Raw genomic sequence first — 25,536 nt, forward strand, 5'->3', positions numbered from 1 at the left:
ATTCAGGCCTTGGGTTGCTTCCATCCAGCGAACCTCAGAGGAGGTGGGACGGCAGTCCTGCCTCCTGGCCACCGCCCCCGTCCAGCTTCGGCCTTCCCGGGACAGCTGCTCTCCTCCTCGTAGGGCACAGGACGCGCAGCAGGAGCTGGGGAAAGCTGGCGACACGCGCTATGTGGGAATGCAGCTGTGTCAGTAAACTCACAAAACTGGAATCAAGCTTGGATCATCCTGATGGAGGCGATTGATCAAGCTCAACAAAAATTGCATGCCAAAGCTGCTCCTTGGAAATTCAGCAAAAAGTGGACTACATTATTAACAAAGCAGAGTTTTAATAAAAAGGTATAAGGCTTACATCTCAAAACAACTTCTTATAAATAGGCATCATCATATTACACATTCTTTTAAAATGTCTTCATGACAAACATAATATATATTTTCTGAGTTATAAAATCCCATATAAATAGCAATTTATTCTCAGTATTCAGAATACAAGAATACATAAAAAACTAAGGTGGATATCCGAAAGGAATCCTGAGTACTCATTCAACAGGAGGCAGAAAATTTATCAAAGTACAGTTGAATCTAACAAACACAGCTGAACACCGTTCAGTAAATGCTGTTGTCTTACTACACAAATTCTTCCAAACTGCAAAAATGAGACAAGAGAACTTTTTGGTTGCTGCACCCTGTTCAGCTCCCTAGGACACAAACACAGGGATGGCTTTGGCTATTCCACTCCTTGACAGGCCAGGAACATTTTATAGATTCTTTTGGCATCAAAAGAAGAAAATGACACCTGTCCTATGATGGACAGAAAGAAGGCACATACTTACTTACTTACTTAATGCAGGACAGCGCAGGCTATCAGAAAAAGTTTGGACTAACAGCAGTAAAAGGTCTCTCTTGAATGAAAATGTGTTGCAACACATTCTGGGGGAGTTATACACAAGAGGTAGCCAATTCTTCAATACCTCAAGGTTCCATTGCTTACCCTCCAACATAATGATATAAATTAAAACAAGAATAACTGTTGACATCATGTGTGTCCTAAATATCAAAATTAAAGTTCTTTTTTCTTATTTCCTCCAGACTGATATAAACAAACCAGCAAGCTATATTAAGAAGTAGCAGTGTGGCATGAGCAGCATGCTTCTTTCTTTGTGGTACAAGTTGTAGCAGCACTGAGCTAGGAATTTTTACTCTGCGTTTTCTCTTTGCTTTCCAGAGTGAGTCAGCTGTACAACACCGGTACACGAACAGTAAAGTTCACAACTACGAGACTACATGGCCCAGAACAAGGCAGTCTGCAGGGCTGCAAGAGGACACCAACTTGCAGAGGCATGTCAGTGTATTTGAATTCTGAATTCTGAGATATATTTTATTATTTTAGCACATTTTTTTTTCTGATCATAATGAAAAATGTCAACTGTTCACGAAAGAAATAAAGACTACCCTGCCTGTTGTTTTCAAGGTGTAATGTAGTCAATTTATGCTCCTTTAAACAATGCTATCATATTTTCTTTCACATACGCAAGGTCATGAGCTCTGAATTACTACTGAAACAGGAATCATCAGGGAAATCTCATACACACAAACTGCAATAAGCATACAGAGGTTGAAATTTTGCTTTTCTTTACAGTGTCAACTCAGTAGAGATAATGAAATAAGTAAGAGTGATTTATTGTCTCCTGGTTTATTCCCAGTTTAACTGGGATCAGAAACTGAATGAAAGAAGTTATCCTGAAGTTAAGCCAAGGTTGTTGAGAGTAGAACTCGGTCACAAGTACACAGACTCCTGATGGCACTCAAGATCCTAAAATTTCTCAGTAACTTTTAGTCCTTCCAAATTTACAAATAATATTCTTCTTTCTTCATGTTACACCATGATTTGGGAAGTTGCTCTCTTAAGGCTCTCTCCTGGTTTTACGTTAAAAACTCCAGGAACACAAAGTTGTAAGTATTGCACAAAGTTAAGGTGATGGAAGACTAGAAAACAGAATGACACTTGTAAGGTAACTCTTCAGTCTAAAGAAAAACTCTTCATTTTTTCTGCTAGTTCCTGTCTCATTTCTATATGTTTTTTCAGGTTTTGCACTTCATGGGGCAGATTAATGTCCCAGACTGACACACAGGATTGTAATTCTGAAAAAAAATGTGAAAACATTGAAAACTGTTAGAGTGAGAAGAATTACTGTATATCAGAAATTGTTTGCTTATCTACTTAATTTTTAATACTCTTAAGTTGTCTCTTTGAAGTAACATGATTCTTAGTACCTGGAAGACAAAGCATGACTCCTTCTGTGTGAGGTTGGGCTAGAAGCTGCTTGTCCTGGCAAGAGGTTTGGCTTCCAGCTCCCAAACTTAAGAGAGTACACCATTTCAAAGCAATTCTAGTGCTTTTGAGCTAGAAGGTGCTGACTCCTGAGCTACAGCTAATGCTAGTACTGAGGTACCTATATAAAAACTCATCTTTATTTTCCTGAGCAGATATACCCTACATGCTTAGAAGACTCAAGCCCCACTCATTGTAAACCAGAAAAGAAAACTAATTTTCTATGCTACTGAGTATACTGCAAAAAAAGTCACTTCTTTAACTTCTACTCACACAAACAGAAACAACCCTTTATTCATGGAGAAGTCACACTGTTTTTTTAATGGAATAAGGCAAATTGGGAATACTTGCACGAGTACGGCTCAAAAAGTAAGGCTTCTGAAACTGCAGTTGTGCTCTGTATAATTACTGGCACTCTTAAATACAATAAAAAGGCAATCAGTGTTCTTAGGATAAAAATCAGAATACGTCCAAATGTAAAAACACTGCTGTCAGTTTGATTCTTATTTTATCCCAAATAATCAGCTCATCTTCACCTGCTGCTTTGAACTTTAGACTGTCATAGTCACAGTTTTAGGAGTCACAAAAAGTGGGATGGGAGAAAAGAAAGAAAGGCACCAGTCACAGCATCACCTGTGACTCTTAGAAATCCCCAGGAACGGACATTTCTCTCCATTCAGCACTTCACTAGCTTTATTGTCAGGAAGCATTTCCCCATGTCTGACCTAAATTTCCCTTGCTGTAGCAGAAAACTTCTCGTCTTTATCCTACCCACAGGGGCTATGTAGAAGCGTTTACTCCTTTCCTCTCTGCAGCTTGAAGTCCATTATCATGCCTTTCTTTATACTGACCTACCTAAATTCCTTCAGCATTTCCTCATGCGTCACATTTCTCTCCCTGGATTATTCCTAATAGTCCAGATCAGGTCTCTGGATTGTTCCTAATAGCCTAGATCATTGAGCAGCGTCCTAAACGGATAGGCAGCCGTAGCAGAGGCTGTATCAGCACTCAGCAGAGCAGGACTAGTTCACGTGTCTCACAGACACCACTTTTCTTCTGGTGTGGGAACAGTGTCTGCCTCTTCTGCCACAGCATGACACTGTTGCCTCGTGTTCAGCCTGCGATCGATTACAACGCAGCACTGTTGTCTAAGTCAGTCAATCATTTCCTAATGTTGCTACAACTGGTTATTTCTAACTAAAAGTGAAAAGTCGTTTATCTGTCCTTACTGAATTGTAACCTATTTCCTTCCAGACAATTTGTTCTATTTGTCAAGGTAATTTTGAATTCTAATAAATACTGTCCCAGTGTGCTTAAGGCTTCTCTTAGCTGAATGCTGTCTGCAGATCTGAAAAGCATACTCACTATTCCCTCATCCGCATCACTCATGGAAACACCGAGTGCTCCTGGCCCAGCACAGAGCTCCTCTGGAAATCTGCTCAACACATTCTCCAACTACACAATGACAATTACTCTCCAAATACAGTTTTCTAGCTAATTATATGCCCTTCAAAGGGAGCTCCATTTGGTCCATTTCTGCAACTTACTATTAGTTTGCGCAGAACCCAGAAATGCAACAAACAACAAAAAATAATAATGATGTTTCAGTAAAATTTTATCACACAATGATCATCAGTGCTCCAAACATATCTCTCTGGGTATCCAAGCATGATATTGTCTACTCCATCAATAATAAAAATTAATAAAACATAGTTCACATACCTTTGTGATATTTATTGTCTTCAGCGTCGCTTTTATAGCAATACCCCAAAACAAGCACCACATTCTTGAGAGTCCCTTTTTCAAAGAAATAAAACACCAAATTTTAATGAGAACTTTTTATAATTTAAGGACATTAGAGTAGATTATATGGCACCACTGACAAGACAGAAAGCAGAGTTCAGTAAACTGGACTCAATGTTCATGACCAGTAACCATGAAGGGGAAAAAAAAAAGAAAAAAGACTGGCATGAAAAACATACAGTTGAAGTCCTCATTTAATGAAGGGGTTTATCAGAGTTCAAGGACATACATAACCCCTGGCTCAGCCTGCCAAGCTGGCCGGCCTGTTGAACAAGCCTAAGAACAAAGCACCGGTTACCTGCCCCATGCAAAGGCAGTTAAGTCACAGAAAGCAGCTGCTGCGGTGAAGGGACAGGCTGCAAATGAAGGCTCAGTGCATGACAAAAGTGAGATGCCTGAAGGAGAAAGTGCCAGTAACCAGTTTGGTAAAAAATAAAACAAAACAAACCCCAAATATGACGTAAGCTAACTAAAAGTATTCTGTGTTCACAATGATGCGTAAGTAGGGAAGGAGAGTTAGCAGGGAAGTAGAAATGGAGGATGGATCACAGAAAGGTATCTACTGAATAATGTGAAAAAAAAGAGTAGAAGACAAAGCTGGTCTGATCACAGAGGGGTAAGTTTTACGTGCCAGTGGTTCCAAACTGACTTCCTGCTTTTCCTCAGTAAGCCACACTTGCACATTGTGCAAGACGGATGAAAGCTGTTACACTGGCTTCCCAAATAACAGACTCCATTCCAACAGTGACATGAACTGTACAAACAACAACATGAATTTCACAGAGTTCTGCTTTGGTCAGCACCGTCCTATGTAAACAAAGCTAAAATACAGTGGAAATGCATTTAGAAAAGGATGTTTCATTACTGTGTATGAGGCCAGGTGCGAGTCCTTCGGCTTTATGCTGACTTTTCATATTCTCCCTCCCTGCTCACCTGCCCCAGTAGCTCCTGGCCGCACTGGCAGCACCACGAGTAGTGATCCCGGCTGCAGTGACACATAGGACCCAGTGCAGCAGAGAGGCCGCGTTCCTGCACGGTGCAGCAGGGTCGGGGAGGCACAGCTCTCCTGGACCTCTTCAAAGGACCTCTGCTAGGAAGCGCAGGCACCTCCGTTGCACTAGTGTGCTCCACACCTCCCTGCACCTCTTCATACATGAAGTCGTACATACTCCCCCAGGGAAAAGATGAGCAAAGGGTCAGTTTGGGGAGTATAAACAGCCGGGAGTACGGCTTACTGCGAAAGGCACAGTCTGGGAAGCTTTGTGGGCCCCTGTTGCAGTGTGTGTCCCCGGACACGTTCCTTCTGAACCAGCCAACTTTTCCTGTGGGTCTCACAGGGAGCGCAAAGTAGAGAGGGATTTTTCCCATCTTATGGAAATTTGCATCTCCTGACCTGTATCAGTCTGTGGTGGCTGAGGGTTGCTGAGAACTGTATGAATGTAAGAAATGCTCACATCTATAATCGCACTACTTTTTTCTGCAACCAATCCTATCCAAACTTCTGACGAAACTGATTGGAAATTAAGTACAATGTTTCCTATTCAGACCAGGGTCCTTTCTTCCTATTTAGAAGTATGTATTTTCACTTGCAAAATGAACTTACAGATTTACCTGAGTCATTCTCTAACTCTGGTAGTCTCATGTCTATTAAATGCCAATGTGTTAGTTGAGAGAATTAGAAAAAGACTAATATTTACATATTCACATATGAATTACAGATAAAATTAATTAATATCTTAAAGCGGGACAAGCTCCTTTTCCGAGAAATTTTTACATTTGATTAATGTTATACAATTTCAGTTTTAAGATTAAAATATTTAATACATAAATATTTACCTCTGGCGTCTTTCATTTCATACCAGCAATGTTTTACCATTGACGAATACCTCATCAGCCCTGAGCTCATTTTTAGTGACTCCATGAAAATCTCAGGAGAAATAAGTCTTTGTATTTAGGAAAAAGTCCACCTTATAAATAATTGCTGAGAAAAAACTAATCAAAAGAAAAAAGTGCACATAAAAACTGTGTCTATGAATCTTACTTGCCGTTCTTGAGACTTACAGACCTACTTGCAAGTTTACTGTGTGGTGCAAAAACAGCCACTTTTTCTCATAAACTATTAATTTTTCTTTATATAAAACTTTGATCAAAAATGCCCTGTTCAGTAGAAAAAAAGAATTTGAGACTCAAGACTTTGTAAGTTACGCTACACTATACAACATGCTTTTTCTATCAATAACAATAACAAGTAAGATAGAAATCTTGTTTTCATAGAAACCCTCTTTATAAAATGCTAAAATAAAACAGTCTCTTTATAGTATTTAATAATGTAGCCATCAGGATCAGGAGGACCAAAAATGGTGTAATAGTGAATCTGGACTCTGTAGCTGGCACTCTTAACAACTGAGGACTAAACAGACTCTACAAACTTGCTGTCACAGGCAAAGGCAAGTGAGTGGAAGCTGGAGCTTGTGTCCACTTATACTACACCATCAGCATTATGAGCTAACTACTCTACTGAGAGTGGTGGTGCAAAAGAGAGAAAAAAAAACAGTCCCCAGATTAAGTTCATTCTGGCAATGAGGAAACATTAACAGCCCGCAGATATGAAACCTGCCAGTGAGATTACCAGTGTGTCTGAGTCCACAACAGCAGCTTCAGAGTCTTCTTGACAGCAAACATCCTTCAGTCATACTGACATGGGAACTCCAGAAAGCAAGGCCAAGAGTTTTTTCCAAAACACAGTGGAAGGTGTTGGCAATTCATATGGTGTACCCTAGAGTATTTTTGAAGTAATATATGTTTCGAAGGTATCCACCACTGCAGTAGAATGAACTTTTGAGTTGGTACAGCCTATATCAGTCTTGGCAGAGATACAGGAAAAAACACTTAAGAATCACCCCATACTCGTCTATGCTCTATATGTCTGTTTGAAAATGTCACTGAAACCCCACAACTACTGTTTGCCTACAGCAGCTCAAAACCACTGATCATTGCGACAGGAACAGCACCTATCTACAAGTCTGCACCCTGAATCCAAGTGCACAGCCTTTCCCCAGCTTTGCTGTGACCTGTGTGTGATCCAAACCTAAAAGAACCACTCTTGAACGGGGATGGGAGAAGAAAACTGCAGAATAAGCAAACAGGGAAAAATGATTAAAAGCTAACAAGCTCTACAGAGAGAGAAGACAGAAGCGTAAAACTTCAGGATGAAGAGAGAACATGGGTGGAGATAGATAAGTAAGAACAGCATCACACAGAAGACGGTGACAACTCACCTGGAGCATGGCAAAAAGGATGCAGCAAAGGCATTGACGCTGATCAATGACAAGTTAGAGAGGAGCTGTTGTTTTATCTGGGCACAGATATGACAGCCTACTGGTATTTAACTAACACTGGTGTGTCTGATGTTGATTGAAGATGACAGCAGTAGAACAGAATGAATAAACAAAACGGGGAAAATGCTATTCCCTTTCTGGAACACCACATCAAATAGTAGCCAGTGCTTCTAAGCTTAGCACTGACTCGGAAGTACTGGTTATCTGATGGTTTTACTTACCTAGTTGGGCAGTTAGCATGACTCGAATAGAATCACAAAAGTTATCTATAACTCGTATGGGGCGACGTGTTGACAAATCAAGTAATAGGATGTGTCCTCCCCCTGTCCCTATCCACAATGCAGTATTTTTCTGTAGGCAAATTGTCTTCACTCTTCCAGAATAAGCCACTTTATGTTTTGATTCTTTATTTAGTTTTGCCACATCCTCCCTAAGAATATGGAGAAAATGGGAATTAAATTTTTTTGATACACTCTATTCTGTAACTGTTAAGATGACTCCTTCACAATCAGTCTTTTACATGATCATTTGTCAAGACAAGCTATAAAAATCTCATCCTAAACAACTGACTTACTTTAAATAAACTAGGATGAAAACTACCAGAGCTAACAGCCAGCAAAAAGTTGGTCTGTTTGAACAGACCTTTAAATAGGAGGCAAGTACATCTCCTTGTTCTCTCCCAAGCTATAGATGAATAATTTCACTGCAAAGGAAGAGAACAACTACGGCTGCTTCTAACCTTATCATGAAAATGAAATGACACCAAAGATTAAGGGAGAAGAAAAATACAAATGTAAATGTAAATCACTGTGAAACTCGGATCTCCTACTGAATCAGTGCACTGGGGAGAGAAAGTATTCTCCATCAGGGGACGAAGAAGGTAATTGGAAAGAAAAGCATTAATGCCTGATCACAGCAAGTAAGGAGAACAGAAGCCTCTATGGTTTTGAATAGAGTTAAAAGAATCCTCTAGAAATCATAGGCAAACTGTGAAATATAATAAAAGTCTCAGAAAATTGAGATTCTGCATGGGATATTCTCAGGTTCTGGGCCAGATGAGAGGAAAGAAGTTCCACATTTGCTCAAAGAACTGGTTTAACTAACAATTCCCTTCTGTCCCACAGGCTGAGGTACTATGCTACAGAAGACAATCTGTTATTCAGCTTTATATATCATATCACCTATGTTAAATAAATTACGTACCTAAGAAAATGTGCACAATCAATTAGTTCACAAAGTTTTTCTGTCTTCTTGTCCCAAATTTCCAAAAAATGGCTGTTTTTCTTTGCCAAGTAGATGGATTTGTCCACTGCTATTGAAATAATATTTGCATCACTGTAAGTGTTATGACAGAACCTAGGAGAGAGAAAATATCCAGTTAGGCACCCAGAAAATTTCTAAAGGCAAACTTGAATATTATCAGTGGGGTTAGCTTTTCTGTAAATGTTTCAGAACGATTCAGCCTTAAAACCAAAGTGGGCTGGGTTACAACTGAAAGGGTTTGCTGTAATCTTCCTGCAGCTTGATACAACTTCTTTCAGTAAGTGGATTTATGTTGCTGGTATCCCTGGAGCTGCACTAATACCCAAAATCTCACTCCCATCACTGCAGGGCTAATTCCACCTTTCTCCTATCATTCTTTCAATTGGAGATACTTGATACTACAAGGACACACAGTACCACAAACGGTCACTCAGTACAAAGATAACGAAGCCTAAAAAGCAACAGTGAGGCTTGCTCTGCTCTTGGTTTCATTTCTGCTGATAACCTTTTCAATTATCTTTCTCTACCTCTCTAGATTATCTTCCTCTATCTTCCTCAAATATGAATTTGTCTCATGCCAGACCTGCGACTGTATATATCAAAATTTTATTGCTCTGCAATTTAATGGCTTTGGTTTACTTCATTGACTCTTCAATTCACATTGCAGAACAGCTCACAGTCTCAAACCCTGATGGCAGACAGTAACACCGCTACATCAGACAATGGTACTTGCTATTTTGGACAATTTTATTTTCAAAACTGTATACAGTTTTGCATCTTCAAATCTCAGATCCTTCCTGTGACATATTTTCATTTTGCCATCCACCTGCATTTTACTTAAAGCTTTAGCCTCTGGCTTAACATCATTGTAATTTTCCAAATCATATTCATTTCCTGGAATAACAGTCTCTATCAGTATAAAATCAAATGCTGTAACCCCTATTTAGGGAAACTCCCCCTAACTTCAGTCCATGTGAGAACTGGAATAAATACTCCAACAGTTTTAGTTTCATAACTTCGTATTTTTTCGTACCTTCTAAAGAATGAGAGGTCAGCAATCATACATGATTTATGTACATAGGACAAAGATACACACACATATCATAGATAAATATGTAAGAACAAACGCTATGCTAAGTATGTGCATATAGCTCTCAGTAAACGAGGACTGGACAAATGCAATCAAAGGAGAAAAACTGCTCAGTAGCATTTATACATTTCCTGAACATATCCTAACTTCATGAATCCCTTATACAGTAAAAATGCATATTCCTTGTTTAAAATGGCAATGAATACTTTAAATATTATATAGTTTTCTATCTATGTTGTGGAAGTATAAGAATAAAAACAAGAAAATTCAAAGAATAAGCTGTAAACAAAATTACTTTACAAAATACTTTGCATCAAAGTATTGCCAGAAATCTAATAAAAACAACCAAAAAAGCAAAATATCATCATTTATAAAAAACTCACAGTTGACTTGTCTTTGTTTCAATGAGTTTTTGCACAGAGAAATCACTAGATAAGGATATGATCTTTGTTCCACAGCCTCCCCAGATATTTTTTTCTGCTGAATATGAGGATTCATTTAAGCACATTAGTGGTGTGGTAACATTCCCTATAGTTAGTATCTTCAAAGGTGCAGCACCTTTACACTGCAAGAAGAAATATACAGAAACAGGCAATATACACATGTGCAAAGCAGAAACTGTTTAAACCTGCAGAGTATTTACACAGACAGATTTTTTGAACCATTATGGTGCCTTTGCAGAACATTAGTGACCAAAAAGGCATCATAGTCTCATTACAGATGCCCCAAAGAAAACAGCCTGCATGAGGGGCAACAGGCCAGAGCTGGAACTGATACCTTCTGCAATCCCTGGCCCAGTTCAAGGATCAGACAGAAAGCCACATCAATATCCCAGGGAAATCCCACACGGGACCATATTCCAGTTCTGCAATGCACTGCAGCCCCCAACTGCTCCAAGCTGCATCTGGTCTGGAGCTAACCCTCAGAAATCAGTTGATATAAGCAGCTCCCGACATTCACCTGTATCTGCTCTATGAGCAGAACCCTGGTCTATAAGGAAGCTAAACAATATTCTCTTTTTAAAAGACATTTTCCACCTATTTAGAGGGAAACTGTAGTGTGATCAAAAAGAAAAAAGAAGACATAGCAGTAGTAAGTAATGGAAATTAAAATTGTCAGAATGATCTTCTTAAAAGTTATGTCCTTTTCTAGTCAGAATACTATGCCCTTCAAAGACTATGATGGGAGAGAATTTTCCTCATTTAACTTTTAGTTAAAACAGATACTGTAAGATGTGCAGTTCCTCTAAAATTACAATAGAAATCTATTTCACGCAAATTTTTTAATTGCCTTTCTAAAACTAAAAATTAATTTACAATTTGTAGCTGCTTTACTGATAATATTTTGTAGGACAGAGAGTAAAGAACAAGTCTACCTTTACTGCTTTATCTTCAAAAACTGCCAGTTTGCCATCAGCTGTACCCACCAGAAAGAAATTCTTCTGTTTGCTGAAATAAAAATGAAATAATGAATTTAGGAAATCCCTAAATCGGGTACGAAAAATTTCAATCAGTAGCATCTAGTATTTCCAGAATTTCTTTGAATGCTAAAAGCAAATACAATCACTTGCAGTCAGGAATGCAGTCTCTGGTTATGCTGGGTGCAAAAGTAAGTAAACAAGGGCAAAATATGCATCTGTCTAAACAAAACAACTGTCTGCGTGAATGTACAGCTATCATTTTGAGAATATTACTGTTTAATCACATTTTCAAAATGTAACCCAAATATTTAAAAACTTAATTTATACCTGTGTTTTGAAAGAGAATTACAGTATAAGCAGGTGATAGAATCGGACATTTTCTGCAGACGATGTCTTCTTGCTTCATCTTCTGTGTTAACTGCCCACAGAGAACCAGACTGGGTTCCAGCTACAATCCAGTTTTCTTTTTCAGGGGAAAGGGTCACCAAGACCAAGCTTAAAATTTTACTATCTGCAATATCCTGAGTCAGGAAAAAAAAACAAAAAACAATCTGTTTGTGTTTTCAGTAAGGGTAAATTAAGCTAGTAAACTGACTGCTCATAACAAAAATGAAGTACTATTTTCCAAGACCCTGGGAAGTTAGGCTACATAAAGCCTAACTTCTCCATTAAAAAATCTAATTTACAAGCAGAAGAATATATCTTCAACTAAGCTAGCTATCTTCACAATGCTAGGAAGGACTCCTAAAATAGTACAGAATAAAATCACTGTGCTGATTATCGATAAAAATATATTCTCTGTATATGTGCTAATGAAGTTTTGAAAGCCATCAGAGAATCAAACAGATGGAACTCATATTGCAATATAAATTCAGTTCAATTCCTAACAATAGAAGTACTGGTCTAATAAGTCCTCTGACTTTTTTTCATTTAATTACAGAAAATTAAGCCATATAAGAAAGTTTATAAGTTTATAAGAAAACTTTCAATTCAAATGTATCTTAGTCAACAGATGGCAGATACCATAGCTGTCATGACTGCCACAGTCAGCTGCGTCATGGGGACAGTAATTTAAACAATTTCAGTGGTGAGTCACACTCAGTTTTGGCAGAAAAATAAAAACATATCACGGCATTTCTAGACTGAGTAAAATATCTTCTTTTTTTTCTGACAGTACAGGACTCGGAAGTACAAAAAGCAAATGAAGAGAGCTGGGGGGCACCACTCGCAGTGGCAAAAGGAGGTGGCATCCACGGGAAAGGAACTGTAAGAGAGGGCTGTCTGGGGAGAGAGGGATTTCAAAGGGTTTGATAACTACCTCTCGGTGTTCTAGCCTCCGTGCCAGAAATAGCTTCAGTGAGAGTGGAAGAAAGGAACCCAGGAATGGAAAGACAGTATTATGAGAAAGTTCAGGCTGGATGGCAGGAAGAGAGGAAAAAGAGACTGTATTTCTGCTGCTTTTCACGGATACAGGGATGACTCATTTATGAGCTATATTTGTTCTATCAAAAATCTCTCAAAGCTGGGCTTTCCAGAAGGAACTCCCACAGTTCAAATGCAATTAATTCTTCTGAGTTCTGGGCGGCAAAAAATCAGAATAAATGAAACTTTCCCACATACCTCACAAGTATGTCCATCTGTATTTAGGTTAACAAAAGAAAGTTGTGCTTTTTCTGTGTTCCCGTTGCCTATCCACACTCCTGCCTTCTTGCAGCTTTGATTGGCAGCTACCATGCACTCTGCTGTGGAGGTACTGGGTATTGAAATGTACCTCATCAAACAGACAAGCTCTGCAGAATTTAAAATCTCATAAACCTGCAAAGGAAGCCATGACATGCACAAGGTAATAATGACGGCCTGTGCAGTGATAAATGAAGAGCAAGCAAGAGGTAATCATGTTTTATGGAGTACACACACAGTGTCTCAGCAGGGTTGCTCGTTTCTGCACCACCATTAATGAACAACCATTATGTACTGAGCAACTTTACTTTGACTCTTTCATTTTTTAATTAAAATCTCAGGAAGTCAATGGCATGTTTGAAAAAAAGGCGTGTTTGAAAATGTCATTTACTTCACAGACCAAAGCGATGTGTGACTATAGATGGTGGGATTCAGAGCCAGACCGCTGTTCATCCTTTCGTACGCATGCAGCAAGGTAGGCTAACTGCACTGGTGTGTAACAAAGTCCTTTCTGCACTTTTAACTCTAGTAAAAAAACATCATGTAATTTAAATCCTGTTTCACTCTTATCTCTATACAATAACACAGGGAAAAGCAGTCGGCTACAAACAAAAGGCTGGTAGATTTGAACAGAACAGTTTACCCTGGATGGCAAGAGAGGGCAGTATTAAATGGCTGTTTCAGTTCCACAAAAGAACAAGGGAAAAAACACTGCACTACTTAACTTAAATCAGCCATTTATTTTTAGAAATCACAGTAACTTTGTGGTAGCATCTAACACAAAAACACATACAACAAATACACTAAATAATACCTGGCAAGATGTTGGTCGTTCCTGAGGGTTTTCTTTCAAACACTTTCTAATTAAATTTTCTACTTCAGGCCAGGGGGCACACCCATATTCTTTAACAGGATCTAAAACATAAAATTAGATAATATCTTAACCAGCCTTTACCACAGTTCAGAACTGAGAGTTCTGAATAACTTTATTCTTATAATAAGATTTTATCTAACTTCTTACAAAGCTGCTTTGAGAAATATCATACCCTTAGGTAAAATGTTACCATTAACAGCTCAGAATTGCTCTTCTGCCATTAACGAAAAACCAGAGTGACAGAGCTAGATTCTTTGTCATTAACAGAAGCTACACCAAATGGATTCTGCAGAATATCCCTATACTTTGGATTGCATCACAGATATGCATGAGCAGTGACTTGATTAACCCTGACCATTCAAGGCTTTCAGAAATCTCAGTCCTTAGTCTTTTAACTTCCTAGGCACACTGTTTTGAAAAAATACTCTTCTGTGTTTGGTCAGAGTACATGTAATACCGATAAATTTTCAAAACATTCTACAGCAATTTAGATAAGCAACTCAATATAATATTTATGAGATGTGGAAGTTAAATTCACACTCACTGCTTTGAATATATATCTTATTGCTGTAAGTGCTGACATCTCTTAAGACCAAATTTAGTCATTAATAACAGTGTCTGTATTGCTTTTTCTGGTTCAATAAAATGCACAGCAGATACTCCAGTCTTACATTAGCCAGAGGTAACATTAAAGAAGGCTGAAGAAAACCTGCAAATGAACATATCTCATTCAACAAATGATAGGCACTGTTCACTTCTGAGTTTAGCCAGCCTTTTATTTGCTGGGAGTACATGAATAATGAGCATGCACACAGATGGAGCTGTAGTATCTCCAGAAACTAATGCTTTCCATTACTTCATAGGGATCATAATATAGCAAACAGAAGAATGAACAACTGCACTCAAAAGATACTAGGTCATTGGTTCATGGCCATCCTCCTTGGGCATGTTTTTTAGACAATCTGAATTATGAATTGGACAATTCTCCTTTAAAAGTAGAAAATGTAAGAACTCTCTTTCCTAATGGAAAGAGAGGCTGTACTGGAACAACAGATACAGTTGCTGCCCTTTCCTCTTTCACAGTCTTAAAGAATACTTCATGAGCATATCCACTGCTGCAGGGCAATAAATATGAATACCAAGCACTAAGCTTGTAGTACTCATTCCTGAGGGTAGTATTAATCACCAACATCTTTTTACAAAGAAGTTGCCAAATACCGAGTTACATTGTCCATCTGACTACATCAGGTCCAGCTTCTTATTATGTCCAGTCTTATTTCTATAAATCAGCAACTACATAGTGCAAAGCAGATGGAGAATGAAGAATGTTATGTAGCTAGGCAGGGAATTCCCACTCTTGACAGGTAAAAAGGGAACTCCTATTTCAATCCTTCAGGAGTGGCAGTCCTTTAAAGTCACTGGCATCAAGAAGTTTTATGAACAGTTTTATAAAAGTTTTTTTTTTCCTGTGGTGTGTCAGGACCAAAGAACAGAAGTTCAATTGGTTGTATCTTACTATATGATATACATAATCGCGGTAGTACGTATGGGTCAAGTTCAGACATGATATTAGAAAGCACATCCAACTGGATTCCTTGAACCTACATGACATTATACCAAGTAGGATGTTTAACAGTTACCTATTTCTCACTATTTGAAGACAGCATGAAATTAGTACAAACTGCTAAAAGCTATTATGGTTTCTTCCTCTGATCACTATTCAGAGACAACATTTTTGGAGCAAAGAAGGACAAATGGTCTCTTTCCATGTTAAAATTTGAAGAAATAAGGCATACCTGGTAACTTTCCCTGTATTGCTAACTCATCAAATTCATTTGGAAACTTCACGCCTTCCATTATTCTACCTCCTCCTGTTAAAATGTCATACAGAAGCAAGCCAAATGAATAAATATCAGCTTGCTGATTGTAAATAACATTTCCTCTGGCAACCTCTGGTGCTCGAAACCCTGCAAATAAATCATTTATTAATAGTTATGATTCATACCAAGATGAAGCCATCTTTATCCTTTTAGAAGTAAATACTCATTGATGAAAATATCACAGGAAGTAAACAAAAATGGCACATCATTTCTGGGCTGGCAATAGTTTGCATGTGGCAGATTACCAAGAATACCAGCAATCAGTCTAAAAGAAGGGGACAATATACCAGTTAAGGAGGTACTGCACTGTTACACACAAAAACAATTCATTTATCAATGAATATTTAAAAGGAAGGGTAGGTCTACAGTGTTTACTGAAGGCCTAGTATTTAATACTACAAGTCACACCCTCATATTCTGTTTCCAAGACCAAAGGGCTTTTTTGTATTTCTTGCAGTGTTCAGGGCTTTAAAAATGTTTTCTCTAAAATCAGTGAGTAGTGCCAGTATTCACTGCATTTTTTAAAAAATCAAGACCTTCAAAAAATGCAAACACAAGTGATTTTTGCAGTATAATTTCAGTATCATATCACAATAAACATACTAAAACAAGATTAAAAAAAATCAAGATTAGTGCATGTACTTTAGTTTGTTCTCTTTTTAAAGCTTCAATATACTGCCCAATCTTATAAAAGGAATTAAAGCATGACTAGGAAGAAAGGCCAAGAGGTCTAAATCTGCCATCATAACTTGTAATACAGTGATTCCCACTACAGTGTAGGCTGGAGTTCAAGCACATTCTTTCTTACAGACTCCAAATCCAAAAACATTTTATATATTCTTTTTGGCACAATGCAATGCAAACCAAAGTATTTTTTCCATACCTGGTGTGCCTTCTGAGGTTTTTATTCCCATTCGGCAACAGTACTGGGCAATGCCGTAATCAGCAATTTTTGCAATGACAGCTGAATTGGGATATAGTGTGAAGAGCAACACATTGTGAGGCTTTAAATCACGGTAAATGATCATTGCTGAATGCAGGTACCTATTAATCAGAAAAGCACATACTGAAAACATTCATAATTAAGAGATGTATACCTACACACACACACACACACACACACACTCATATATTATTCATACAACAGCAAATGACAGCTGAATAACAAAACAGAATAACAGAAACGATAAGCTTTCCCATTTTTAGTATGTCCCGTTTGCAGCTGTATGCTATTATCACAGCAGCATAAAATTTGCATTTACCTTAAGCCATCGGCTACATGTAGAGCTATCCTGTGCTGAAGTGTTCTAGTTAAACTTGCATTGTCTTGTTGAAGCAAACGATCAAGAGATCCTTTAGGGGCTAATTCCATCACCAGCATCCGGGGACGGATTGCAGCAGCCAGCAAAGACACTAAACTGGGGTGATGGAGGTGACAAAGCACTGCAAGCTCCTGTAAATGGTAAAATCAGATGAAATAATGCAGGTAGCAAAACTTCCACAGTTCTGAGGTGAACTCTGAGAAGAGTTTGAGATTGAAGTCTTGTACTAAGGCAGCATTTCTTACTTGTCTTAGAAGCCTGAGGGAAGTATGTTTATTGAAAATCTTTACGGCTACCTCTTCTCCTCCATAGGATGCACGGTACACAGATCCAAACCCACCATCACCTTTTCAAAGATGAAATTGAAAATAATATTAAAAACAAAGGGCCTCAACCATTTCTCAAAAATAGCTGAAAAGGCCAAATTAAAAAATATGTGGACCATCTACTGTGTTGAGCTTTAGGATAGTAATGTAAGTAAACAAAAACCAATGTCTTTGCATAGATACTAATGGAAAATTAAAAACTCAACAACCTGATATTCAGAGCATATTAAAAACACATTTCTAGAGAAGAAAAGTTTCTAAAATTTTTTCCATGTATTGCAGAACTGATTTCCACAGTTTTCTTTTACAGTAGCTTTTTGTAAAATAAACTATAAAATAATATTTACCCAAGAGAAATTCAGGAGCTTTGTCAAATTCCAGTTCATCATTGTTCAACATAATATTTCTAGGCAAATCAGCCAATATCAGATCAGGAGCAATTTGAGCTATTGGAATGGTATGCCTTGGCTGATCTGGATTTATCAAAAGGTCACCTAAGAAAAATAAATGAGACGTTGAAAAAAAGCATAGTCACTACTCAAAAAGCATTGAAAGATAAATGGATTTCTGTGAGTGCGTATGACGAACACCCCTAAAATGAGCTTCACACACACACACACACCTATATACACACATACATACATGTGATCGATTACTAATTAAGTATCCCATTCAATTTATTCAGTATCTTACATCTTTAAATAATTTAAGGTCCTGTGCACAATCAAATGTGATCAGCAGTTGCTATTATGTAACAAGGCCAAAATGAGAGGTTATTTTTCTCTCTGTATAGAAAAAGAAAACATTTTATCAGTATGTGATTTGTCTTCATCAATATTGCCTTCTTTCTGTTCACATTGTCCAACTGCAATATCTAGTATCAGTTTTACTATGTGCTGGATTGAATTTCATCAATGAAGTTTCACAATTAGTATCATGACATAAAGACACTTTTCACTATTGCCACTTTACATATAACTACACAGAGTACCTGCAATCTGCCCCTTATTGTACAGTTACATTGAAAGTTCTAGGATAAAAAAGAATAAATTGCTTTGACTCATACTGTAACTATTTTTATTGAAATGTAATGTTTTTAAATAATGTGAAAAGCCCAAAGGTTATAAAGGGGATGTTATATAATATTTATTGATATACTTCAAATGGCGTGAGTATTTACCTTCTTCAGCTTTTTTAAGTAAGTCATCAAGCAGTATTTTTTGGTGTTCTTCACTATCCTCAAAGCTGTACAAAGCCCATTTCTTCAACAGTGTTTCCCCTTCACCACACACATCTATATCCAGCAAACCTGGAAACCATTCTTCCATAAGAGAATCTATGTGATCTACAACTTGTCCCAAAAGGATGCAACCTTTAAAAAGCCAAAATAGGAAAATTACAGCCTCTACCTGCCATACTTCTATTTACAAGAACAAACTCTACATTCCAAAAAGCAAAAGCACAACAAACCAAAGTGCCAAGTGGCAATCAAACTGGAGCAAAAATCAGGCTTGGGAATAATTAACCTTTTCTGCAAGAAGGTGCTGTAATTTTCAAAAAACTGTCTGGATTGTTGTCAAATACTGCTGATTCCACTAGACAATAAGCTTCAGGAGACCAATTCAAGTAGATGCCTTGTCTCCAATACATTCTATTAGGACGAAGAGCTCGCTCTAGGAAAAAAAAAAGATTAAAAAAATCTGATCTCCAATAGAAGTGTCATATTTTCAAATATTCAGAATAATTCATATTATTTTAGATACTTAATTATGATTGTAGATTTATGCACATCCATATAACAAACAAAACAAACACTACACCTCTGCAGGCAGAATACTCCCATAAACACTGAATACATATGTTAACTGGTAATCAGTTCTGTAAGATACATCCACAAACACTAAACATTGAATCAGATGATATGGCACTGCACAGGTAATGAATGTAGGGAGTTAGCTACACATAGATTCAAATAGAAGGTATTTTAGGTAATGTAAGGAAAAAACCTCCATGATTTATTTTGTCCTTCTATCACACACAATATAGTGAAATGTGCACACATCTGAATTCTGTGTTCAGGAGGAGATCAAATATCACTGTAGCAGAGATGTTTATACTTCATATTTGTAGAGCATTAGCAATACATATTTCGCATACTTGTCACATATTTGTAAATCACATATTAAAAAAATAAATATGAATGCAATTGCAAGGTTCAGGAGATAGATCCCCTGTCAAAGCATGGAATTAATGGGAAAAAAATTAAAGAAAAAAAAACGTTTCTGATAAAAGTAGAGTTTCCCTTCATAAGGGGAGAATAGATGACCCTGAAGAAAAGCAGTTTCTTGCTCTGTGAGGAAGACATTCTTTTCTATATTCCTTGTAGAAGTGAATGCCAATCTTGCACGAATACAAAGATTTCTTCAATCTCTAGCATGTGAAAGAGTGAAAGAGGCTGCTTATACCTCCATTTTCTTTTGTACTCTGTTGTGTACAAAAAGATCAGGCCCCATAGGTTCCTGAATATTTCTAGGTTGCCAAAACGGCCACAGTTTATTTTCTCACATTTGTGAAATGGCCAGAAATCAGCTAAAGCAAAAATGTAACAGTAATCAGAGCCTGGACATGCAGGTGTGGCATTTAAAGCAAATGCGCTCACTGTTGTTTCTGAAGCTAAAGTTTTGTACCTCTTCCTGACAGCATATAAGGTGATATTTCAAGCAACCTGTTGATCAGTCTGGACCAAAATCCCATAGGGAAGTATGGCATCTCATAAAGCCTGATGATAATTTCTGAATTTTCACAGTGGGGAAGCTCTATAACAGGTCTGTGATCAGACAAACTGTAAGAATAAAAACAACAGATTGTATTTAGTGACATGCTTTATCAAAACTGCACGATGACATACATTATTTATTATATAAAATGTATTATTTATTAATGAATGGATGATTCAAATGATCATGAAGTGGACTATTTTAGCAAATCTATTTGCTTATTTTCTGTTTGTTTGTGCTAAAGTCAAGTTCTGCTCTAATTTGAATGCAACACAACCTCACTGGCAATCATTACATATCAAAGAACGTGAGTGTGAGGCACATGTAAAGTAGATGAGAGGAATTCAGATAAAATCCTCATATCCCAGCACTCTGAACAGACTAGAAATACTAATCAATACAACCATGTAATACTCTCTCCATTAAACATGTTAGGGAAATCTGTAACTGAAGCAGAGAAACTGTGTGACCTCCTTCAATTAAAGCAAAAGAACAGCATTCAAATTCAGAACTCCTTTTCCGTCACCACATTTAATGACTATATCGTTTAGAGGTAAAATTGCCTCAAAGTAACTTTATTGCCTCACAGTAATTTGACTGGAGTTTTGACTTCAAGCAAGTAGATTATAGGAAATCATAGTCAAAATTCATATTGCAATAAATATATGTAATGTTGGCACACTGGTGATGCAGTGTAAAGCTATATTATAGTCTTCCCACTGTAGTCTCAAAGTATGGTAACTGTAAAATAACTCTATCTCTCATGAAGGAATTTATCATTTATATATTCTATTTACCTCTGTGCTAATATGATGTAAGGTTTATCTGCTACAAGAATAATTTAACACATCTGTGAAGGCATTTACAAAAATATGTGGCAATAAGTCTTGTTTTCATATGTGAAATTGCCCTTATGATTAATTAAGCTAAAATATCATTATAGCCTGATGGGAGGTTTTCATTCTGATTGATTTCTATGGCACATTTGTGGCTTTAGCTCTCTGCTTACCTGCTTGGGATTAGTAGTTGATCTTCTCCTAATGGCAAAGCAATTTGAAACTTTTCTAGAAGCTTAAAGTATTGTGACATGTAGATCTTAGGAAACTTGCTCTTCTTTAAAAGGAATTTTTCCACATCTGAACGCTTTACAATTCCCTTAGGGTATTTAGAACAGCCTTCCACTTTCACTGTCAGAATCTTTAAAAAAAGTTGAACAATTTCAGATGTACAGTCATCAATGGATTGCATTTTTCTGACAAACTTTGTTTCCTGAAACACTTGGTAGTCTATAATTCAGCAGAAAGAATGGATTCCCTATCACAGTGAAATCAAACATTTCATGCTTCAGCAAGAAGACGCCAGTGAATGAATTTAGTCTATCCAAGCCACTAGTGGGCTACCATTCTTCAGTAGCTTTCATTGTTTCACATTGTAAGGAAAATTATTCTGCATGTTAATTTGTGAAAGTTTTGTCAGAAAGGAACCTATGTATAGTGATTTTTCATATCAGCACTTCACACAAGTAGACTGGTACAGACTACTTGACTTGCAAAGTCTTCTCTCACTCCCACTGGCTTTAAAGGCTCAAACTCAATCTTTTGGAACTCCAATTCCTCCACTGAATGCAATGTAAAGTTTCAGAAGCTCAGAAATCTGAATAAACATCTAAGATGTCAATGATGAATTCACTTAAGCAGGCAGTTTGCTGCCCTCGTGTCCTAATATATGATTACGTATCACTTACCTTCAGCTACTGTCTGTACCAAGCACACAGTGATTCTCCTTCCCCCACCCTTACTACTTTAATCAAGCCTTCCAGGTTTTACCTCAATCTATAACAACATATTGCAGGATTCTGCATCCTTGGAGTTTTTCCTGCTATACAACAATTCTTGCCCCAGTGCAGTGTAAATGATATTGGACATTACAGCCTAAGAACATGGAAGTAGAGTCAGACATTTGCTTAGAATGCAAAGGGCAGAGAAACAGCCAGGTAAACGATTCTGGGAGCTGAGGAAAGACTACGTCTTGAAATTGTAAAGAAAAAGTGAAAAAGGATGGCTGTTAAGACACCATGGTTTAAGACAGAGGAAAGAGCTCCGTGCATGTAAATATAAAAAGTAATCAGAGGCTAACCTGTGCCATGATTTTACACAACCACTTAGGATCTACAAAATACAGATCTCTCAACTGCAGTGCTGGGTCTTGAAAATGAAGTAGTACACCTGTGCAAAGAATACTGTCATTAGTAATGTACTTCTTAAACTCTATATGAAGCAAAATAAGCATCTAGCTTTGGGCTGGTCTTTCTTGGATGGCTTGATACGAGCAATCTGAAGAACAAATAATCATTGAATTTATGTCAATATCTCAAGAGAATAGAATGCAATCACGGTCTGTTGAGCTTTACCTTTTTATTTTGTTAGCTTTGTAATCTGAATTCTTTTTCTTCCTTTCCTTTCCTTTTTTTTTTTTTTTTTGTCAAGCAGGTATTCAGTGTGATTTAATATTTATAGTTATGAAGTCTGTATGGTACTGGTACATGCTGCTAAATATATTCACCTAACTGCTATTCTACGAAAGCTATTCTAGTGATTGTATCTTTCTTCAGAAGTTATGTGGTCTAACCAACAGGTCCGATGTTTTCAAAGATGGGTAAGATGTATAAACCTTTAATGAACTGATTCTTTATATCATGAAATTTCATTATGATAAAGATCTGGATTATCAAATTGCAACATTATTCAAAGTTAGCATTTCAGCTCAACATATTGTGACAATACTGTGCAAGGTTAAAAAGTGCATACAAGTGTGTCTGCTGCAGAGTTGCAGCCAACTGCTAACAACAAATATTATACATTGAACAGAATACTTTACCTGATTCATTCAGAAAGTGAATAGCATGAGGGAGCTCATTTTCATCCAGCTGTAACTGGCTTTCTTGTACCAGTTTTAGCAAGCGGTTCTGATCAATCACTGGAAATTCAACTGGGACATTTTTACGTTCCAGCAAAATTTGCTTCTCCAGTTCCAAATAGCTGTCAGGAATCAGCTGACCAACCACAGGCTGATCTCTGATCTGTGTAATTAGGAATAATATCAGATTTATTAATTTATTCATGGGAAATGCAAACTGTGATGTAACCAGGATGTAAGCTGGGAGTCTCCATTCAATAGTAATGGCAATAAAGAACAAAACCACTCATTTGTTGACTAACGTGGCTTCTGAAAGCTAGATGGAACTAAATTTTTATTCAGAATTATAATATGAATGTCTTTCTATAAATTAATATTCACAGAAGTGAATATTTCCATAATATAGGTATGTATAAAAATAAAAAAAGATAGATCTTCTGAAAGGATAAAGAGAAACTTTTGTTTAAAACCAAAGGAAAGTATTCACTGTATGAACACATGATGTCATGAATCAGAGGATAACACGGGACAACTGGCAAATAAAAGAAAAAGGCCAAAATAGTGTACTCGTAGTCAGAAGCGGAGGGAAAAGGGTAGTAGCTCAATTAAAAGTTTCTGCAGTTGAGTGATGATGATCAGTAGTTGGGAGGAGGAGGAGGAGTAAGTCTGGCCAGATTAGCAGCACTGAAGCGAAACACAGTGGGGGACCCAGCCCTAGGCCTGTAGCCAGAGTTCCTTCCCGGATACATTCTTTGACCTTCGGCATTAGCATCTGATCAGGTTCTCTCTCCTTGGACACTAAGGTAGTCATATTAGGGTGAGGGGGGGAGAGGAAACAATTTGCCCACCTTTTCCAAATTGGCTTCTTTCTCAGTTTATAATCTTTCTATCAAAGCAGTTAAATACCAGTGCACTGTGGCATTTTTTTATATATACGCCAATACTACCTTATGTAATCTTGAAAGACTCAAAGCACTTAATTACAACGTTTAATACTTAAGTCACTTTGCTTAACTTCTAACCAGGTATCTTGTAATTCTCCTTTCACAAAATGTCTACAATATATATGGAAATTATCTCCTTTCTTTTTGGCTACCTCTTTTTTATGCGGTGGAAATTTAAACATCAGTGAATACCATAGTCTGAAGAGATGTGGATGTTAGAGGAGCAATTTTTAGGTACGTAGGAGGGAAGCGTTTTCAAAAGTCAGAATGTCTCCTGAGTGCTGAAACAATCTGGTGAGATGTAGGATGTTTTTTTTACATCTATCTGCTCTGTTCCTGTCTTCTGGATGTATAAGAAATGAAATCAATTCATTCCACCTCAACAGGTCACCCTGCTGCCGCTTAGTAATGGTTCACTATTCCTTCAACTGTGGAATGAAGTTAGGCAGATTATAGATGTTGCTAAACTGGTGGTTTCTGAGAGAAGAGGAGTCTGCACTCTCTCCCTCCTTTCTACCATAGCAGCGTGAGGCTAGTCATAAATACATAATTTATTTCTTTAAAATCTTCAGAGCAGTAATGCAGAATAAATTTGGGCTCTGCTGCAATTTATGAAGTTTTGCTATTGATTTCAGTAGCACAAGAGATAACCTCTTCTCTTTAACATGTAATGGCATTGTATGCATGCTTGGCATTGGATAAACATATTTGTTTTTTGCTATAAATTGAGCCTTATCTTTCTATAAGCTCCATGTCTGGGTTAGTTTCTTCATACTTGTCACTGACACTGATAGCGCTGGATGCCGTGGGTAAGGAGACAACAGGGAACGAGTGGTAGCGATGGCTTTGGAGAGAACAGAACTATTGAGTGCAGATTCTCAGTTTAGGAGACTCATTCAGTTTAAGGGTTCCCGTTTCCACTCACAAAACCTTTTATCTGTCCCCTGAAATCTTGCAATATAGCAATACTTACTATTGCAATTAGCTGCTGCCACTGCCATTGAACAAAAATGAACTGTTTGTGATCAGGTATTTCCATGAGAAAAAGATTAAATGGTTCTATTGTTCACAGATAAAACTTACCCTTAGCTGAGATTTTTACTACACTGATTTTTTTAAATAGAAAAAGAAATGAAATCAAAGCTGATGATTTTCCTTCATTATTTCCTTCATTTGTCTAAGGTATGATACATATGGCATGATGAGTTTGCTACCACACTACAAATGTGTTTAATTAGGTGCTTAATTAATGTGTTTAAAATGCATTTAATTAAAACCAGGATGTCTTCAATGTTACAAACAATATCTAGCTTACCTTGAAGTGAAGGCTCTCCTTTATTATGATTTTCCGAAGTCTGATAATGGAATCAGATTCCTCTGTAGCATTCACAAAGTGATAGTCTTGGATTGCAGGGAAGCCTCGCTTATTCAGCAGCTCTCTAGTAATTTTACTCATGCAGGCTGTACGTTGCTTTTCATCAGAAATATCCAAATGAGTGCCAACAAGAATGACAGGAGATGTTGAAGCTCGAGCCTGTTAGCACGATCCATATAGTTTATTAAGTCAATGG

General features: G+C 37.4%; 1 protein-coding gene across 5 annotated transcripts in view; it reads right to left on the bottom strand.

The window, feature by feature from the left end:
- Positions 1–328: 328 nt before the first annotated feature.
- LRRK2 (leucine rich repeat kinase 2) overlaps positions 329–25,536 on the bottom strand; it is a 71,650-nt gene continuing 46,442 nt past the window's right edge. For 2 of the 5 annotated variants that reach the window (XM_062582438.1, XM_062582429.1), the window contains exons 31-51: positions 25,281–25,499; positions 22,983–23,184; positions 22,242–22,330; positions 21,115–21,302; positions 20,016–20,170; positions 18,855–19,001; positions 18,509–18,700; positions 17,676–17,822; positions 17,248–17,348; positions 16,943–17,133; positions 16,564–16,724; positions 15,597–15,767; positions 13,741–13,841; positions 12,867–13,061; positions 11,574–11,767; positions 11,202–11,274; positions 10,210–10,391; positions 8,677–8,829; positions 7,695–7,903; positions 4,055–4,129; positions 329–2,142 (exon numbers count right to left, since the gene is read on the bottom strand). In XM_062582438.1, the coding sequence (XP_062438422.1) occupies positions 2,021–2,142; positions 4,055–4,129; positions 7,695–7,903; positions 8,677–8,829; positions 10,210–10,391; positions 11,202–11,274; positions 11,574–11,767; positions 12,867–13,061; positions 13,741–13,841; positions 15,597–15,767; positions 16,564–16,724; positions 16,943–17,133; positions 17,248–17,348; positions 17,676–17,822; positions 18,509–18,700; positions 18,855–19,001; positions 20,016–20,170; positions 21,115–21,302; positions 22,242–22,330; positions 22,983–23,184; positions 25,281–25,499 (3,267 nt within the window). In that variant the 3' untranslated portion in view covers positions 329–2,020. Of the gene's footprint in view, positions 2,143–4,054; positions 4,130–7,413; positions 7,540–7,694; positions 7,904–8,676; positions 8,830–10,209; positions 10,392–11,201; positions 11,275–11,573; positions 11,768–12,866; positions 13,062–13,740; positions 13,842–15,596; positions 15,768–15,860; positions 15,946–16,563; positions 16,725–16,942; positions 17,134–17,247; positions 17,349–17,675; positions 17,823–18,508; positions 18,701–18,854; positions 19,002–20,015; positions 20,171–21,114; positions 21,303–22,241; positions 22,331–22,982; positions 23,185–25,280; positions 25,500–25,536 lie in introns of those variants that run through there. The other 3 variants (XR_009959250.1, XM_062582446.1, XM_062582456.1) reach the window with 3 other exon arrangements.

The sequence above is a fragment of the Rhea pennata genome, chromosome 1 (genome assembly GCF_028389875.1).
Source record: "Rhea pennata isolate bPtePen1 chromosome 1, bPtePen1.pri, whole genome shotgun sequence".
NCBI classification, from domain to species: Eukaryota; Metazoa; Chordata; class Aves; order Rheiformes; family Rheidae; genus Rhea; species Rhea pennata.